The 20,633-nt window shown below is 37.5% G+C and overlaps 3 protein-coding genes across 3 annotated transcripts; 1 reads left to right on the top strand and 2 right to left on the bottom strand.

Moving 5' to 3' along the window:
- Positions 1–1,260: 1,260 nt before the first annotated feature.
- Positions 1,261–2,507, top strand: LOC116022046 (zinc-finger homeodomain protein 2-like). The gene has a single exon (XM_031262590.1). The coding sequence runs from the start codon at positions 1,420–1,422 to the stop codon at positions 2,122–2,124; it is 705 nt and encodes a 234-aa protein (XP_031118450.1). The 5' UTR covers positions 1,261–1,419; the 3' UTR covers positions 2,125–2,507.
- Positions 2,508–7,590: 5,083 nt separating this feature from the next.
- Positions 7,591–9,455, bottom strand: LOC116021934 (serine/threonine-protein kinase-like protein At3g51990). The gene has a single exon (XM_031262465.1). The coding sequence runs from the start codon at positions 9,254–9,256 to the stop codon at positions 7,775–7,777; it is 1,482 nt and encodes a 493-aa protein (XP_031118325.1). The 5' UTR covers positions 9,257–9,455; the 3' UTR covers positions 7,591–7,774.
- Positions 9,456–15,447: 5,992 nt separating this feature from the next.
- On the bottom strand, positions 15,448–19,878 carry LOC116022164 (transcription factor bHLH143-like). Its single transcript, XM_031262762.1, has 4 exons — positions 19,737–19,878; positions 18,345–19,086; positions 18,078–18,235; positions 15,448–17,972 (listed from the first exon to the last, which is right to left on the bottom strand). Exon 4 carries the CDS (start codon positions 17,953–17,955, stop codon positions 16,858–16,860), a length of 1,098 nt encoding a protein of 365 aa, XP_031118622.1. The 5' UTR covers positions 17,956–17,972; positions 18,078–18,235; positions 18,345–19,086; positions 19,737–19,878; the 3' UTR covers positions 15,448–16,857.
- Between the last annotated feature and the right edge of the window lie 755 nt (positions 19,879–20,633).

Raw genomic sequence — 20,633 nt, 5'->3', positions numbered from 1 at the left:
TAAAACATCCAGCTTTTTTCCCTGTTTGTACAACATGTCACTATACTGAATTGACAGGGAACCCTAGTTTTCCACCCTCATTATTTGCTAGCATACTCCAAGAAGGGATTTTGTACCTAGCCAAGTCTAGGTTCACACCTACACTAACTTGTTAATTAAACCTTAATTATTAATTCTGTGTTTAAACTCATCATCTCATCATTAGTGTGCCTTGTTTATATCATCACAATAAATGAAGTATGTTGTTTATTCATTAGCCCTAATTATTACTTTACCTTAGTCCTTCAAAATTAAAGTAAAATAAATCACAATTGCAAGTAAAGTCAAATATTTGTAGTTTGATGGCATCCCGTACAATTACTTTTCATAATGAAGATCTCAGGATTGAGCCACATTCCAATCAAGGGTCGACATAATTTGTTGAAAAGATACTATAGATAAGTTAGAGTTTACTCACAAAAAAAAAAAAAAAAAAAAAAAAGGTAAAGTCAACCTATAAACTATTTTTATTCCCTTTCTTATTGTTAGAAGAATCAAGTGTTTATTACTACCAAAAAGATATAACTAGTAGTGAAGACACAATTTTACTTCCTTATAGTGGCGTAACAACAAACATCACACTTCAATAATAAGATGTTGTACTTAATTTTTCAGACTTTCGCCTAACACTAATTTCTTTATGGCGAATGGGGTATAATTACATATATATTTATTTTCATTGTACTCTTGCATAGTAGCTAACATCATGTTTTGATGGTAAAATAATTATGGATTTGCCTCTTCAAACTTTCACCCAACACAATTTTATTTTCTTATATTTGCGTAACAATCAACTCTATTTTTTTTTATCATCGGATGCTTGACTCGGTACTTCAACCGCCTAACAAAAAATAGTAAAATTTTACTTTCATGAACAACTCAGTTGGTCAAAGAAGTGAAGTTTCAAAATAAAGATCAGGATCGAGTCTCACCTGTTGTAGTGTGAGAGCAACCTTTCTAAGTAACTCCTCCTTGTGTGCAGTAAGATTTACAAAAATAGTAAAATTTCTAAAGGAGTAAGTAATGGCTTTGTGTGAATGAGTTCATAAATGGAAGTTATTGAAACAAGCTAAGGTATATATATTTATAGATACCATTCAATGAAGTAATTACTGCAGTGTAGTAATTAGTGAATTAACCAAATATACCCTTCCAACTTTTGTTTTTATTTATATTAATTTGGATGTGGGTAATTGATGTCCACACCCTTCCCCTTCTTCTTATCTTCTCCTCCGATCATCTTCTTTAACCTCACCTCCCTTGCTTCTTATTCCTTCACTCTAAACTTATATATATATACTTTCAGAGTGGATCTGTTTGTTTTTAAGGGGTAATTTGTTTGAATTTAAGACTTTGATTTTCAAGATTTATATATAAGAGATGGATTTTGATGAGGAGCAAGAAGAGGAAATTGAGATGCATGAAATGGAGGCGGAAGGGAATTATCCGCCGCTAGGGAGCTCCGGGATGGGCGGCGGAGAAGAAACGGCCGGCGAGAGAAAAAACGGCGGCGGCGGTGGTGATGGTGGTGGGGGGATTAGGTATAGGTATAGAGAGTGCTTGAAGAATCATGCGGTGGGGATAGGCGGGCACGCGGTGGACGGGTGCGGCGAGTTTATGCCGGCGGCGGAGGACGGAACCCTAGATTCGCTAAAATGCGCCGCGTGCGGTTGTCACCGGAATTTCCACCGGAAGGAGGAGGAAGGCGACGGCTTTAGCCATTTCCACCACCACCACCACCCCCACCTCACTCCCTACCCCTCCTTTCGCCCCTCCGGCTACCTCCACGTGGCCCCTCACCGCCCGCTCGCCCTCCCGTCCTCTTCCCGCGACGACGACGTTTCGAACCCTAGCAGCAGCGGCGGCGCCGCAGACGGCGGCGCCGGCTCCAAGAAGCGCTTCCGCACCAAATTCTCCCAGGAACAAAAGGACAAAATGCTCGCCTTCGCCGAGCGGCTCGAATGGCGCATCCAAAAACACGACGAGGAAGCCGTCCAAGAATTCTGCGCCACCACTAACGTGCGCCGCCAAGTCTTCAAAGTTTGGATGCACAACAACAAACACACCCTCGGTAAAAAACCCTAATCCCCATTTCTCCATTTCTCTCCCCCTTCTTCTTCTCCAGGTACTCCTAGCTATGGTGGCTAGGCTAGCTAGCTAGCTAAGACAATGTACGATGAGACATTCTTTAACCGCATGTAAAATCGGTTGAGAATTAAGGTTAGGACTAGATTAGGGTTGTTACACCGACCACCTTAATTAACTGTCTCACTTCCATCCCCATCCCTTTATTTCTTTTTTTCATTCTTCTATTTAGATTTTCCGACAGCTTGTAGATGCTGCTCAGGTGCTTACTGGTTTGAAGTCGAGCCATTAAATTATTGTTCTTTTTTCCCATCATTCCTTGATTTAACGTTGTACTCATGATCGAGTTTCACCATCAGAAATCAAGATTTCATTTCTATCTCTCTCTCTCTATATATATATGCATGTGTTATATATATATATATGAACATTCATCTTGATTTAGTATTGTAATTTTACGTGTTTGACATGCAGAGGTTGTTAGTAGTTAGTACCTATGGCATTTAAGTTTTCAAACTGTTCATCAACCTGAATTTTGTGGTGAAAGAATTTTGGGAGATGAAACCCATGAAAACCATTAATAAGAACACACACAAACTGTCTGCCTCGTTAGTTGCATTATTGTCTCCCACCTCCATTTAATGTTCTTACTGTTTCGCAACACTCTTCACGGATAATCCCATGTTTCTCGCTAACTTCTTCTGTCATCCTTAACTTCCACGAACATAGAAAGCCCACACAAGTTCGATTTCCATTGAGAGATGCGTTCTGTCTTGACTGAATTAAAAGTCTAGGCTGTGAATTGAAAGATGTGTTCTGTCTTGACTAAATTAGAAGTCTGGGCAGTTAATTGAAAGATACGTTCTATCTTGACTAAATTAGAAGTCTGGGCAGTTAATTGAAAGATGCGCTCTGTCTTGATTAAATTAAAAGTCTGGGCTGCTAATTGAAAGATGTTAAATGTCTGGGCTGTTAATTGAAAGATGTGTTCTGTCTGGACTAAAAGTGTGAGCTGGGAGACGGAGGGCATGGATAAAAGGGGTTTACGTTATTGTGTTAACGTTAAGTGGAGGATGTCGGAGAAAGAGCGGTCTAGAGATGGGGCTGTCGGAAAAATGATCACAAGGGGAGGGAGTGGACCGGGTGGTCCGACCGGTCTTGTGGTGCTTTATTCTGTTCCGGTGGACAAACATGCATGTGGGGCTACCTTAATTCCCTCTCCCATTTATCCCTCATCTCTCATTTTCAACTCATTAAATTTCTCATCATCTCCCTCCCCCACCCAAACAGGCCTTACAGCTAGCTCATCCTTTTTCTTATGGTTGTCTTTCGTTTGTCAGTCTGTCCCTCCGTTATTCTCGATATCGGGTTAGACTTTTAGTTGAAACGAAGTTCAGTTAAGTCCATCAACATTTTGTATGAATCGGATGGAACCTACGTGCCATGATAAATGTTCGCTTATTCTAATTATCAGTTTAAATTTCAGTTGAAATATAACACATACTTCAATTTATTGATCACACTCATCAACATTCAACGGTACTAGTTAAAGCTAACTAGTTGGATAGTATCTAGGGTTTATTATAACTGCCATGTTATTCTCGATATCAGTTTAGAATTTTAATCAAAACGAAATACACGTCCCTATCCATCAACATCTTGCACGGAGCAAGACGGGATCTATGGACCATGACAAATGTTGGGTTATTCTCAATTTCAATTTTAACTATTAGTTGAAATAGAACACATCATCTTTCAGCAGTCCATTAATCATATCCATCAAGTCATTGGCGCCTTGTACCAAGTTGGACAGACCGTGACAAATGTTGGATTATTTTTAATATTAATTTTAACATTTATTAGTTGAAAACATAATATATTTTCCTTTCAAAAAAAACATAATATATTTTTTATATGTTGATCCTGCCCATCTCGTACGAAGCTAGAGAGGATCTAGGGTTAGACCCATATTATAATTTCATGACTTGTATTTCATCAAATTAAATTAAAACCATGATTTGTGTCAATCTCAAGAGACATTAAACCTTAAATTGCCCTTTTTTATTATAAGTAGCAAATAATAATGTGTGTGGTGTAATAGCCTTATAACAGTGCTTTTTTGTCGTATGTAGTGCCTGAAATTTATCATCTTGGATACCCTGCAAAAAGAAGAAAATGAATAAAGTTGAGGCAATGGCATTATTCCACTTCCATCTCTCATGACTCATGCCTTCTTTATTGATATGAACGCCTTTTATGAAGTAAAGGGGAAAGAGAAAGATGAAGCTAAACCAGTGTTAGTTTTATCAAAAACATCACACAGTACTATACACCAGTTTGAATCATGAGAAAGAAAGTGTAGTCATGAGTTTTGTACTCTCCAAGCACCAATTACTAAATGCAACTTATTAATTAGTACAAAGTGTACGTTATATATGCATGGGGGCAACCCCACTTAGCAAGTTGATCGAGCTGTTATCTTGATAATTACAAGCTTATAAGTTTGACTTTCAGTGGGGGTTGAGCTATTGATTTTCTTGGTTTGAGTCGGTCAGCTATGGGTAACCCAGGTTACATTGGTCACAAGGTGGAATTTACATAATGCATTCATTCCCCCGGGTAGTGGATGTGCGTTTTAGACAGCCTTAGACAGGTTTATCTCTTTGTGACTCTATGCTAAGTAGGGTTATAAAGTAGGATTTATCCCATGCACACCTTAAGTAATGACTATGTGTTTTCTTTCGTCACCCAAAAAATATTTTGGCCCTCTTTGGTAAATAATCAGCCTATCAGCCAATTTTGGCTTATTTGATCACTATTAGTTGTTTGGTTAATAAGCTTTTTGTAACTCTAAAATACTAAAATTCAAAAGGCTACTCAAAGTAGCATTTTCAATTAGCTTTTTGAGAAGAAAATTATACCAAACAGCTATCAGCTAACAGTCAACCCAATCAGCCAACTTTTTACAATCAGCTAATGTTATTAACAAATCATACCTTCTAACCCAAACAGCCAACCCAATCAGCCAACAGCCATTTACTAAACAGGGCCTTTATATTACATCGAATTGTGCACTAGAATGATACAAAAGATTAGGTGAGAGTGATACCAATTAAGCTCATCACGCAAAATCTTCTTTGTGTGGTTTGTAAGTTATTACATATGAGTGAGATTTACCTCAGGTATATCATCGAATAGTGGCTAAAAGAGAATTAATCATGTTACAATGTATGAGTTAGGCAAGCATGCATGTCTAATCACTATTTTTCAGTCAAATCTCTACTTATAATTTCTCCTTTTCTTCTATTCGGAGAATGAAAGGGACACCTATCGACATTCTAAGTAGCAAACATTCAACTCTCAATCTTACTTCAAACACCAAAACAGTCGTGAGTCAACTAAAATGTACCTTTCCATAACCTTAAGCATTATATATAGTGGTTCGACGATGATAACGACGAGATTCCATTGCCAAAAAAAAAATCAATTATTCAAATTTTGTTTTTATCATTAGTTTCCATAACTTGGATTACATTCAAGAACGGTATATTTTCTTCTTTTCTACGGAAGAAACCCGCATATGACTATGTCAACTAAGTAAACTTTACCTTGTGACCTTAATTTACAAAGAAACACGAGGAGGTAAATTAGCTTATCTACCGACTTGCTTATTAGAATATTAGTTAACGAATAATAAATCTGATAATCAATTCAACAAGAATCTATACGGATATGGCAAAAATTGACCCAAAACACTTTAAATTACCTGAGTTGGGCCACAGAAAGATGCAGATTGGACTGGAATTAAGGTAATGTTCATGTTTTGAGTGCCAATTCAAAGTATATAGCCATATAGGATAGGTTGTTTACGTGTTGCACATTTGGACTATTGGGCCAAATCTCGTATGGATAAGGATAGGTTTTCTTTATGCTTATGATTAGACATTAAAGTGTTGTGTGCATCAGTGCATGTGCATGATATGCAACTTCTAATTGCACGCAATAATTATTGTATCTATTATTCACTTTGATAAACCAAATTAATAATTCAAATTCGGCCCACGTCACTCAAACTTTTATTCAAGAAAAGTTTGATCCATAACTTCTTTAAACAATTAAATGTTGTATCCTATGACTTCTAATAAGATGTTATGCGGTTTGGTAATCTTTGACATTGGAAACAGCCAATTGGATATGTTATTTTTTATTAATAAAAAAAAAAGTTGTCATTCAATTAGTCAATTGTGATTGCTTTTCTAACATAACTGCTGGTAGTATGGTAGGTTAACGGCTAAAACCGGCCATGTGCAATAATCGTTACACCTTACACTATATGTAGTGTAATGTGGACTCTCATCTAATGAGTTCCCATACATCTATTGTCAAAAGTACCCAACAAAAATTCTTGCATATGGAATGGACAACGAGACTATTGTTGGAATCAAGGAACGATAGACTTACCTCGGTAAGAACTAATTTGTAATTTTCTTGCAACCAAGAAGATGGTTATGATTAGATTTAGGATGGAATCTGTTGGATGGAAGTCAGTGAAGGATCAACTCTAACAATTGGTAATCGATTAGGAGTATTGTTGGGTACAGGTCGGTAAATGGTCAAGTCCAACACCCTGTCTCTCGAAAATGTGGTAGCAATATATGAAGTGGTAGTGATAAGCGTTCGATTCTTAAGATCAGAAGTGGTATTTGAGCCAGGTCATGAGTAGCATGAGCTTAGAAAGTTAGTTTAGGAATAATATAATTATTGAGCAGATGATGCTGGGGAAGGGCCAAGTCCAGCAAGTAGGGACCCTCGTCCCTAATGGAGATCCCCGATTCCTGTCCAAACAGGGACAATAATAGGAGAAAAATTCAGGGAACGGGGTTACGGATGAAGAATGTCTTCAATTTCCCATCAGGAACGGGGAAGGGGATTCCACTCACCTCCTCATCCTCAACCCCAACGTGAATGAGAATGGAGACGAAGATAGATAGAGGTGGAGTTTAGGAGACAAAGATGAGGTTATACTCCCCGCCCCCGCCCCATTAACATCTCTAAGAGGAGCTATGGTCCTAACAGAATCAAAATCCTGAACAATAAAATTGAACAGTAGTATTTCAGTGGTGGGCAATCTATCTCAACAGTCAGCACATGTATGTTAGCTGCTCAGTAAAATATGACAGAGATTCATGCAATCATGCCTGCATTTTCAAAAAAAAAAAAAAAAAAATCATGCCTGCATTTTGATGCATACATATTGACAATACAATTCATGATGGACGATAATGTCTTTTTGTATGTACGTGGATGTGGCGGAATTTATGAAGAAGCTAGCTTGTGTTCCAATGAGAAGATAAGTCACTCCAAAAGGATGACTGTGAGACCGAAGTATAATTCTCATTCTCAAAAAGTTAAGAATCTGTCAAATGTGTGGCACAAGGTCTTTGATGCAAAATAGAGCCATAAATATAAATAAAGTGGAATAATAATTTTTTTCTTTTAAATTAAGAGTATGCAATTGAGTGATACAATAAAGTGAGGTACAACCCTACAACAAACTCAAAAAAAAAATAAAAATTAAAGACATGCATTATGCATGCCACCATATCAAAACCAATTCCTTAAAGTAAATTGCAATGAAGGACCCAATCTATCAAGAATTTTCCTTTAGAGTCCCTCTGACTTGGTCAACTAACAATTTTGACTCTTCCAATTCATTGCCATTAGGATTCTTTACCCTCGTATCCGTACTGTTCATCATTCCCATGGATCTCGATTTACTCAGTCTTACTGTGGGCATCTTCGTACCAAATCCTACACTCCTAGGACCCATCCCGGGCCCCACCTGGTTACTGATTGGATCCAACGGCTCATAGCCAATCTCCGCAAAGGAACCGATAGATTTAGCCTTGACCGCATGATGAATACTTTTTCCACCAATCAGATTGCTTCCTGCTTCCACAGTCGTTATACTGGATACTTTCCTCGTTCGCCGGCTTCCGGCCCGGGAAATCTTAACCGCCTCCATACTGTCGTCCAAGGGCTCGTATCTGGCCGCCACACGCGTTGAATCGCGAACGCAGTCCACGCGCCGCCGTATCGTGTTCCAAATCGGGGAGTTTAACCGCTTGTACACCGCTGTCAGGGAGTCCACCACTTCCGCCATCGTCGGCCGCTTGGCGGCGGTTTTCCGGACGCACTGGGCGGAAAGCACGGCGAGATGACGCAATATGCCGTCATCCTCCGGCGTATCGATCCTCGGATCGAGAATCTCGGCGTAGTTTCCGGATTTCACTAGCGGAACCACCCAGTCCACGACGGACGGCGGGCTGTAGTTCATGTCGATCGCATTCCGGCCGGAGATGATCTCCATTAACAATATTCCGAAGCTGAAAACGTCGGATTTGGTGCTGAGATCGCCCGGCGCGAGATATCCGGGATCGAGGTATCCTAGAGTCCCCGCCGGGGGCGTACATTTCGCCGCCACGTCCTCCACGTGGCCCATCAAAGCTAGCCCGAAATCGCCGAGCCGCGCATTGAACTTCGCGTCGATCAACACGTTCGACGACTTTATATCCCGGTGGATAACCGGCGGGTTCGACACGTGGCAAAAGTGAACCGCCTTCGCAACCTGTAACGCGAACCGGACCCGTAGATACAATCCCGGGATTCGCGGCGGCCGTTTCGGGCAATGAAGCAGTTCGTACAACGAACCGTTCGGCATAAACTCCACCACTAACAACTTCTTCTGATCCAAATGAAAGCCATACCCCAACAAATTCACCAGCCGCGGGTGGTACACGCGCGAGAGCAGCTCGATCTCGTTCTCCGCCGGCGAACCGGCGGAGAAACTCGCGAAAGCCTCACTCTGTTTCGTGATCTTCACGGCGGCGACAAAGCTTCTCCGTCCCTGCGGAAGTGTCGCTCTGTACACAAATCCATGGCTGCCTTTTCCGAGCAGATTTTCCTGGGAGAAGCCATTAGTGGCGGCGTGAAGATCAGCGTAAGAGAACTCCCTGAGCTCGAAGGGTCTGGTGAGCTCACATTTCTTCTTCTTCTTCTTCTTCAAGTGTTCCCAGTTGTAGGAATCGCAGGTGGCAATCGCGGTCTCCGCGTTGCATGAGAGGAAACCCATGGAAGCGGAATGTGAGACTGTGAAATGTATAGATATAGAGAGAGAAAGAAGGAAGAGTGAGTATGTTTACGGGGAGGAAGAGAGAGAAAGAAGACAGAGGCCATAACTGAAGAAGAAGAAGTGGGTGAAGGGTTTGAAGTGTAGCGGTGGTAAAGTTAACGAAAGACATGATTTTTTTTAAGCATTTGTTTTTCACTGCTTTTCACACTTGCTGTATATTATGGTATAAAATAGTTATTGGAGTTTTTTTTTTTTTTTTCTCCTAATCTAATCTCGGTGTGTAATAACTTGCAAACAACACGAAATAATTGTACTATATTAAGTGTTAGGAATATAGCGGAATAATGCGGAAGCGAATAATCGAAAATTGAGAATTATAGAGAAGTTAAATAATATAAACAGGAAAAATATGAAATGACAAATAGGGAAATTGCTAAATTGGAACAATATATAATATATATATATTAAACTCTCAAAAGAGAATTAATAAATATAATATATATATATATATATATATGCTACGTGAGAGAAGCTATAAGAAAAGAAATGAATTCAATATGAATTGATGTAAGAAATGAGTGCAATTTACAATGCAAAAGAACAAAGCTATATATACACTCTAAATTTGAGAGCTTTGCGGCACGGACAAGATGGAGAGTAAAGTGCGGCTACTGCAAGGAAGAAGACCAACAACGTGTAAGGTGGAAATGGATGAAGACTACATGGATTTGAATAAATTTGAGCCACACAAATTATCATATTCTAACAATAAGAACTATTAGGACTCTTGTTGTGAATATAGTTCTAGTTGTTCTATAACTCTAGTTTTAATCTGGTATCGGATGCTAGGTTTTCTATATGGCCAATTGGCCATTAACCACAGCTCTGTCGGTGTATCTTTCGAGCGGACGGTCTCTAATGCGGCTATCGTTTCTTCGTCAGTGTTACTAAATTATTTGTCTACTGCTCACCGTTTTGTGAGTATTAAGCTAACAAACCATAATTTCTTGTTCTAGAGGACTTAGGTTATCCATTTTTTTCCGCGATCAGAATCTGTTGACGAGTTCGGCCAATAGGTGTTGACAAAGGAGTTCAATTTTATAATAACCTTATAAGCTAATGAAATAGTAGTGCTAAGATTTTATTCATGCAAGATTCGGTATTTCACAATTCTGATCTTACTGTTTCATTAACAATTCATTTATTAACGGTTTTAAACTATTGACTTAGAAATATTTTTTAATAAGATTTAATAATATTTCAAGTCTTGGATTGAATATGCCTACACTAGAGCATTATATAAGTTATGTTTATTATGAAACGGACGGCGGCATAGTACTATAGGTTCATTATTTTCATTTAATTGTTGTATATGCATTGAAGTATTCATTTTCATGGGAGACTCGTCACAAAAAGAAACTATATAAACTTTCCGAATATATAGGTGTTAAATAATGACATCCACTTTCTTATTTGAAAGCAATTAAAGGGTTATTGAATTAGATTTGAAATAATGGTTATTTGATTTACGAAAAAGTTCACAGTTATTGCTTAATACTTATCATTATACCTGAATATGTGTTTTGGGTAAAGTTCACCTTGTAACTCAAGTTGACAATTGACCATAGTGAGATAAACCAAATTAAGTTGTCCATAATTGAGTAACTAAACTAAAAAATTAAAGACCAACAGATAGTTGTCACCAAAAGTTAAATTTAATTTGAAACTTTGTAGTTACCAAATAAACTGTCCAACCAACTTGGTTGGAGACTCCCCACCCACCAATGATTTGAAACGGTTCTAGAAATATGTTTATAGAGATTAGAATAACCATCAACTATAACAATAAACTTGACTGAAAAAATATTAACAAAATAAAATTTGTGACTAAAGTACAAAATTTATACTTTGCTCTCTCAGCCATCCTTTGTAGAAATAATTTTATTCTGTTATTTGAATCCTATATAGAAAATATACGAATATTCAAAGCAAAAGGCAAAGGATGGGATTGATTAGAATTTGAAAAAGTTGAGGGCATGCATAAAAAGGTGGCGTGCAAATTGCATCGAAGTGGGAAAGGAATATATAGAGGATGATTAAATACGTATTAGGGTCAAAAATCAAAATGTTCCCTCAAACTTTAAGACAGACTTGTTGCTTTAAATTAATCTGCTTTTTTAAGGGTACCCTATACTTCTAACTTTTCTTGACTTACCCTATATAACTTTTACTCCAAATTCTTTTAAATATTGCGTAATTCTTTCTTTGGTAGCTATGATAGGAATTGAAATTCAATAATGGAAGAACCTATACTAAAAAACTAATACAATAACTGAAAATTTATCAACTTTAAGTATTTAATTTCTTCATAATGTCTTGTAGAGTCAGAGAGATAAACTACATTAGAAATACGTTTTTGTGCAATGGACTCGATCGAATTGATCTTGACAGAAAATTTAACTTGTGATCTGATCGTTTGAACCGATACAAGAATTATGACGTTTTACCCACTTGATCAATCTTTTCAAGGTGAGATCTGTAATTATTTACGGCCATAGGTTGGTAATCAATGATAGAAGAGAGTTGTAAACTTATTAGTGTAATTATTTGTTGAAACTTAAGTTTCAAAAACTAGAATTATTAACAATGTTGGTTGCGAAAATCATAAGTTGCAACTTTACGTATGTAGTCTTTGAAGTGGGACAGCCCCCTGTGCTTTCTCCAGATGTTGTGATCATCGTATCATTGGTCAATTCATTTTTGCCACTAATCAATTCAAACATCAATAATATGCTTTACATTAAATAAAGTAGCCCAATTAGTTAAGGAGTAGTTATTTAATTTATTTTCAATAAATTATCAAAATACATGCATCTCCAATTAGTGTTTGAGAAAATGTGTCGCCTAATAGTATTGTAGTGCAATTCCGTTTCAGCTCTTAGATAGCTGGTGGGATATAAAGTGCGAATGAAAAGTTCAAGTGAAAAATCATTACATTATTACCCTGTATAGAAGTACTTTATTTATTCAGAATTATCTCCCCCCGATCCGTTAAATCTCTCAAAAAAAATCTCTAAATTCATGTACATAAATCAAAAATTCGTTAATTTGTGTTACAACTAACATAGTTTACATGTCTTAGTCTTCATAAATTAGGGTTAAAAATTTAGAATTATTGCAACATGTGGGTAGTTGAAACATTAAACAAATAAGATTGTCATGCATGCACTGTGTAGATGAACATTTAATGCCCTAGCTTACACCTTACTTAAACTGTACATTTCATCCACCCCACCCCGCTAACATTCCTTCAAAACTACTCAATTACTCATTTCCACGTCAGCAATTCCACATAAGATCGAAGTGTTCCAATTTAGAAAATTGGAATATAATCATAAATCTTAGTCTGCATTATAGTCTGGGAGAAAAGTCCAAACATCAAATAAATCGGACAAATTGTTGACAAACAAATAGAGTCATAAATCTTAGAGATTGACATTATTATTTTATTTAATATAATGTTGCTTTTGGTGTGTGTGATTTGGAACGTAGCAATCATTTAGGTACGAATGGGACATTTAGTTAAACTGCCACCGATCTAGCTAGCTTCTTCCAGCTTCTCGTTTCTTCCAGATTAATTAAGGTAAGGCACAACTCCAGCCATGTATATTGGGTATATATTTTATTTCGTAATTATAATATTTTAAGTTTGATTCTCTGTTAAAGTTGTATATTAACAGTTGATTTCGTGACTATCGGAATAATCAGTCGGCGGGTTAATACTGCTGAAAAATTGAATGTACCTTGCCAGAAAAATAACTTGTTTGCTCTCAAGTCTATCATGTATATTCGAATTACTTAACGCCTTTTACAAAGTTTTTTCAGATTTTTTATATAGACATGATAGAATGTAACTACTGGTCTATCATTAACTTTCTTGATTTAAACTGATTAGTTAGGAGTAATCTAAATTGTTTTATTTTCTTATAATCTTTTACTCCGTACTAATTAAAGTTGTGCAACAAATTTTATCCAAAGTAAAACAAAGATGGATTATCTTGTGTACGTCTATCCATGATGTTTACCGTTTCCATATATTTAAAAAAGCATCAGTTTCCTAACTACCATAGTACCTTCGGAGGTACATATATTATTTTAATATTAAATTCTGGAAAATGAAATTTGAGGTGATTTTTTAATGGGGTAGGTGGCATCTTTGAAATGGTTAGTATGCAATATTTAAATTAATTCTCCTAGTAATTAGGGTGTGGCTTAAATTAATCTTGTCACTTTGCTTCCATGTTCCAAGTTTTAGTAATTTATATTTAATCAAGAAAATCGGTCCAAAAGTTCGACATTACAATTGCATACGGTCAATGGAATTGATAATTTTGTCAATTTGGATTCAAATAATGCGATGGGATCGTTTTTCAACTGGATGAGATATTCCATTGACTTTTATGAATAAAGCATACCACCAAAAGTCAGAGACCTAATGAGTAGAATTTTGAATCATATGATATATAGTATCTGTACGCATTTCTATTTTCAGGTGTTTGAAAATGGTGGTTTGGACTTTTTATGGCAAACAAAAAATAAAAGAATAAAGGGTAAAATAGTTCATCCAACTAAATAACAAATTGCAATTAAAAATTGAATTCAAAAAAATTGTAATTAAGCCTCCAAACAACGTAATTTCTTGCAATTCAATCTAATAAAATTTGTTTTAAAAAAATGGTGGTAGTAAAGGCACCATTTATGCAAGTTATGAATTGGAACTGTTTTGGATAAGGATCCATAATATAAGGTGAATCTTAATCCATGATATAATTTGCGAAACTGATAGGGGCGGGCAGATGAAGTTGTGGGTTGTTATGCCATTGACTCAGGTCCATATTCACAATTTTAGATCTCTATATTCACAATTTTAGATCTCAATATACAAAATTACATAACTCAATATTCACAATTACATAACTCTATATTCACAATTAAAGAACTTTATATTCACAATTACAAAACTCTATATTCAACCGTATAACCCAATTTTTAAACTCTATATTCATAAAATATTCTAGACATGTATTTTGGGCCTATGTTCACTTTGCAAGGTGGACTCGGGTCCATATCACAATTTGCCTAAAGTTGTGGGCTTGGTGAATTTGTATGCTTTAGGCATATAAGCCCAACTAATTACAAGTAAGCCCACGAGCCTTGAATGACTAGCCTAGCTATCAAGCCCATTAAAGAGTTGGCATCCAATTGGACCAATTGCAATATAAGGCTAAGAAAGTTCAAACTACGTAAATTTGTTGTGACTTGTGAGGGTATTTTAAATGCAATCAAACCTCTTCTTCTCGTTGATGTAATTATTACGGCAGATATTAGATTTAATAATTTTACACGCGCATTACACGACTGATTTATGTAGCATTCAAGTGCATATTCAAATGGGGTTAACGAAGGCAGTTCGCCAGTTCCCCTCCTCACCCACTCTAGCTCCATTATATGTGCGCGCATCTATATATGTGTGTATGCGCCCGCGCGCGCTTCAATAAGAATAAATAATATATTACTAAGTATTATACTTAAAAACTATCAAATATTACTAACTAGTTAATGTAATCTAGAAGGTTCAAATATGTGTCATCGTATATAAATTTTTCTAGAAATAAGTAAAGTGGATCTAATTAAAATAAAAAAATATTTATGAATATTATATTTATAGATATGATATACAATTTATTTCAATAATTTCATATTTTATCATAAATATTTATATTTTTGGTCCTTATTAAACGAAATTTTTAACTTCACTCCTGATTGCGTTGCTTTTGTTTTGTCAAACGTGCGTTCATACCTCAACGCGTTTATCGTCATCTAATATGATAATTAAGAAAGCAATTAGTGATAACAACGCACGAAATTGTTGATAATTCTTGTCCGGTTAAGAAAAGAAAGCACACACCATCATTGTCGTCAACCGCCTAATCTCCTCCAAACAATAATAATTAGTGGAAAACACGAGTATCGCGTGGTATCATTAATCATGCGATTCTTAATCCTAAAGTTAAGACAAAACTTCCTTAATTAAGTCTTATCTCCGGGTCTTATCCTGTTTTCCACGTTAAGTGAATACCTTTTTTCTTTTCTTTTTAAATTTTTTAGGGCAAATAATGCAAGACATGTGGGGCCCAGCAACAGCATACCATTACATTATACAAATTGGCAAAGGAATCAAAACTCAAACATATCTGTCTCACACTTGTAGAATGCGTGCATGCCATGTAAGAACAAGAGAGATAAAGACAATATAACCTATGACACCATTAGCCACAGTAGACAATTTCTCACAAAAACAAACACTCACCCAATACTAAAATAGTTTGAAAAAAAATACATATCACCATCATCATGGCTTCAAAGCATGCATCACAACAACTATATATATGTGGAAAGAAATATACATATATATAAACATGTCATGCCCACACAAAGTCAAGTTACTCGGCTCTTATGGCAGGCGAAAAGCGCGATTTACAGGAGGACGTGTTCCCACATGAGACGTAGACGAAAAGGAGCATAAAGTTCTTTTTTTGCCTGACTGCGGGTTTCCTTGACCATTCAGCTAAAAGACTAATCATGTTCGTGTCAAGTAAGACTCAGAGCGCAACTTTTTTGACCATTTAGCTAAAGACTAATCATGTTCGGGAGTAAGGCCTCGAGCACAACTTTCTTGACCATTCAGCTAAGACTAATCATGTTCGGGAGTAAGAACTCGAGCACAGTTTTCTTGACCATTCACCTAAAAGACTAATCATGTTCGGGAGAAAGACCTCAAGCACAGTTTTCTTGACCATTCAGCTAAGACTAATCATGTTCGTGTCAGGTAAGACCTGTTGGAAAGGAGTGGTCCAGGCCGGGGCGATGAAGGGGGGGCACTGAATACCTGATGTAACGCGAAAGTGCGGTGATAGTTGCAGATTGTTGTTGTTGTTGTTGTTGTTGTTGTTGCTGTGATTTACTGCAGGCTGCAATGGGGATAAGATTGGGGAATCCCCACAAGATGTAATGTGACAGTATCTAAAAAAAGGGGGTGGAAAGTGAGGGTTTGGGACCCAAATTCCCCATCAAGCGTGCATTCCTCCCTTTCCAGGGTCCCATGGGGGATGAACACAATAAGTCCTCTCACCAATCATCCATTCCCAGAAAACAACTCTACTCTCACACCACGCATTTTCAAACCTGGCGTGGTGTTCTTTTCCTCTCTTAGCCGTCAAGATATTACCTCATCATATCATGATTTACCTCACAGAGAATGCGCCCCCGGATTTCAAAACCAAAACTGCTCGTTCCAAGAGGGTTTTGATTGGCCTCCCGAGACAGCTGCAGTTTTCACTGGTTATGACAGATGAACTTTCGCCAATCAGTCTGACCGAGCTCTCTAGAATGTACTTATACTCCCCTTATTCCATTGACAAACCATCGGGAAGTACTCCAAACATTGCAGCAAAAGAAAAGGTATCGAAAAGACAGCACTATTAGTACTACTACTGCTACTACTACTACTGTCACTTGGTGCACGAATAATGTTGTTGATTCTAGAGAGCATCGAGCCTCAGAGACTTGGCCTCGACTTTCAGGGATTTCAAGTACCGAATTGTTCCATCAATAACATCCATTGCATCTTTGCCTTTTTTCCCACCGGGGATGATCTTCTGTAGAAGGCTTAGGGTTTCCCGTATTTTCTCTTTTCTTGATCTTTTCCTCCCCGATACTCCCGAAAATTGGTAATCGGTGTTGCCACAGCTGGATTCTGCATCGTCCTCTAGTTCGGAGCATCCAAAGGGTTTTGCGGGCGTTGCATTGTCTAGGGGGCACGGTACACCATAGCTACCGTCGATCAGCTTATGCCTTTTGGCTGGCTCATCGGAACTACCAACTTCTTCAATCCTTTCGTCGAGCCACTCGTGCTTATCATGTGCTGTCATGGTACTAGGAGAATGACCCGTGCTGATTTCTTCTTCGTCCTCGGAGTATTCACCATCGTCATCGTCGTCATCATCAGAGTACAGTAGCGCATTTAGTTCTTCAGTATCTTCCCGCATTTCACTTTCCTCGACACCTCTAGGGTTGTCTTCAATACATTCATCGCCAAGAAAGCGGCCCAGGGGAGACGCTTTGTTTATTCTACTCCCCAGCTGATCCTTCGTCGAATTATAAGCCATTGAAGGCGGCTTTTGAAGCCACGGAAGAACACCCTGTGCAGGAGTATCATTTGCGGAACTGTAGAGCAACCTCGTTTGATCACCCGATTGATCAAAAACAAGAAATTTCCTTTGGGCACATCCAGCAACAGCGTCGGGATTTCCAATCCGTCCAAGATTTTGAACCGACCCAGCTGGATCTTTCTCTTTAGTTACGGATTTCAGTAATGGATTTGAGCCCTGGTGGAAATTAGGCAAACCGTAAAACCAGTTACGAGGCTCATTTGGTTGGTTTGCCTTGAACTGCAGCGGGGCAGTATATGAGGACAAGGGAAATTTCCCATTTGTCGATATCCCATTGTAATGAGGAATCATAAATGCAGAAAAATTATTCTGCAGCTGTGTATCAACTCGTGCACCCGAAGAATTCAAGACGGGTGATTGCACGTCCAAACACCGGTGCTGGAACCAAGAATTAAAGTCCTTTTCCATTCAATTGCAGCAATCACCTATAATAAACATCGGGGAGCAAACGTATCATAATGAAATTCACAAAAAGATGTTTTCAATCCTCAGAAATATAAAATAAACAACTTAGACAGGGCAAAACATACCAGTTCTACGATAGTTTTGGTACTACGATCTGCTGAACACTTCTTGAGATATTGAGAAATAATGAAAAATGAAAAATCTTCGGCTTAACTTGAATGCAGTGGCAAAAAAAAAAATCAATCTACGTAACAGGTTTCAACAAGTGACGGAAATATTCAGCCTGAAAATATCATACAAAACGAACATTAGCTTTCTTCCAACCAGTAACCGTTCTTGGCATAATATAAATTTATGAGAGAAAAAACCGAAGCAGCAAAACCAACACTAACCTGGCAATCCTGGAGAGGTTGAAAGCACGCTATGACTCTAACTATTATGGTGGCACTCCCCGCAACTCCATTTTCATGTTTCAATGCCCGGAATCTCGTCTGACTAGCTGCTTGGCACACCATAACTACTCGTTCCCAACCCTTCCTCACAAAGCAACACCGCAATCTTCTAGTAGAAAATTATCAAAGATCCCAAACACTCACACCTTTTACTCAAAACCACACAGAAATACCCACAATATATCGATTGGCAACGCTTAGAATTGAACACTCCCAAGACTAAATCTCCAACACCGAATTGAAACAGACACAAACTTGATTGGCAAGGCTTTAGAATTGAACACTCTCGAGACTAAATCTACAGCACCGAATCAAAACAGACACAAACAAACAAACCCTAGAAAGGCAATGGTTAAGAAATCTTCGAGAAAACAACAGGGAGGAAGCCGGAAAAGAAGGTAAACTCAGCTAATCCAGCGGACGTAGCAAGGAATGACAATGAAACGAGTGGATCCCATTGCAAGCCTAACAAACTATTCTCTAGGGGGGTAAAATGAGCAGTAAATCAAGAACTGATTACAAGAGTGAGGTCAATTTTACAGAATCACACGGCAGTACAAGTTCAAGGAGATCACTTTCCGAAACACATCAATTGAAAGACTATACCACCGCATAGTGTTCTTCACTCTGCAAGTTCGCCAGAGCTGTTTCTGGTTGAGTTTCTTAATCTAGTCTAAGCTCCCTGCAATGTTTTTTCACACATATCACAACTGCAGCCACATAAATCTCACAAGAACAAGATAACAGCAGAAAAAAGAAAACTTTTTTCCACCTCCTAGCAAAATAAATCTCACAAGAACAAGATAACAGGAGAAAAAACAAAACTTTTTACCACCCCTTAGCAGACAATATGCAAATTTTTCAATATGTAACAATATATATATATATATATATATATGTATATATATCACTGCTTTATCTAATTGGAATAGCTTCACAGAATCACAGTTTATTCTTTGTGCTCAGAAATACTAACAGATACCTAAGAATAATAAAAGCATGATCTTTACATAGAATAATACAGAGCTAACAAAAGCCAACATGGTGTATCAAGCATTTGAAAAGTAAACTAGAAAAGTTAATGAAAAATTACAGCTGATTGGCAGGATTTACTTTTTACTGTCCATTATTGACCAAGACTAAGAGCACAGGGGATAATGAAAATAACTCAGATGATTCCTTGTTTATGTTCATTTACCCAGATTTACACAGGAAAGGAGCTAAGAAAGGGGGTATAAGATCTCACCCAAAAGCAAATGGCAAGAAAATATAAAAACAGGAAGACAAAATCTAGCAAAGATTGCATTTTTGGGAAGAAAACTCAGAACTTACAGTGAATGAAGGTCCAAATCCGGCACCCAGATTTGCTTATCCTCAGAAACCCAGAAAAACACAGAGATTCAAGAGAGAGGAGAGAGAGAGGGCGCGTGATGCGGATTTTCAGAGAGAGAAAGAGCAGAGTCAAAGACGAGGAGTGCACGGAGGGAGGCTATATAGAAAAAATGGATTTAAAAGAAAAATAAATAAATTTTGATATGTTTTTTTATTAATTTAATTTTGGTTAATTTTGGAGGTTGAGAGAGGGGGGCGTGGTAGTGTTCATACGTGCGAACCGCACGCTTGTAGTGTAAGGAGTGCACAAATCATATACACTATCACTCGTAGTGGGGCCAGGAAATGGGTGGGGGCCATGGGTGGTTGTACCATGATTTTATTGATTCCTCCAATTGGGGTTTAGTTGCCTTTCTCTTTGGTTTAGGTTTGATTTGGTTGAACCTATGCTCAACACTAGTTTCCCCAACTTTTGATTCCCCTATATACATACATAAATAAATAGATATATATATATATATATATATATATATATATATATATAAAGTTCCCGTGTGGTGTTGTGGTCACGCATCACAAGGTACACATAAATGCATCATAAAGTGTTTGGAAATGCACCATTAGGTGTGATGCATTTTTTTGATGTGTGGTGTGTTTTGTGGTGTATTGGTGCGTTTCACTTTGGTACGTTTTCGAACACTTTGTGGTGCATACTTAATGGTGCAATTCGCACCGAAAGCTCTAACCTCATTTGAACCCGTATCTACATATAAATAAATACTATTGAGAAATAAATCTCAACAATTTATATGTTTTGTACCTACAACAAAACTAGTTCCATATTTTTCTCCATGTATAAATTGATTTAAGTACCGAGTGACGGTCAATGGAATAACA

The sequence above is a fragment of the Ipomoea triloba genome, chromosome 6 (genome assembly GCF_003576645.1).
Source record: "Ipomoea triloba cultivar NCNSP0323 chromosome 6, ASM357664v1".
NCBI classification, from domain to species: Eukaryota; Viridiplantae; Streptophyta; class Magnoliopsida; order Solanales; family Convolvulaceae; genus Ipomoea; species Ipomoea triloba.
The sequence above is the reverse complement of the archived record's forward strand: the minus strand, read 5'-3'. Positions and strand labels throughout refer to the sequence as shown.

What these genes read in the sequence shown, in the direction of transcription:
- LOC116021934 (XM_031262465.1), bottom strand. Translation starts at nt 9,256, where the DNA reads ATGGGTTTCCTCTCATGCAACGCGGAGACCGCGATTGCCACCTGCGAT.
- LOC116022046 (XM_031262590.1), top strand. Translation starts at nt 1,420, where the DNA reads ATGGATTTTGATGAGGAGCAAGAAGAGGAAATTGAGATGCATGAAATG.
- LOC116022164 (XM_031262762.1), bottom strand. Translation starts at nt 17,955, where the DNA reads ATGGAAAAGGACTTTAATTCTTGGTTCCAGCACCGGTGTTTGGACGTG.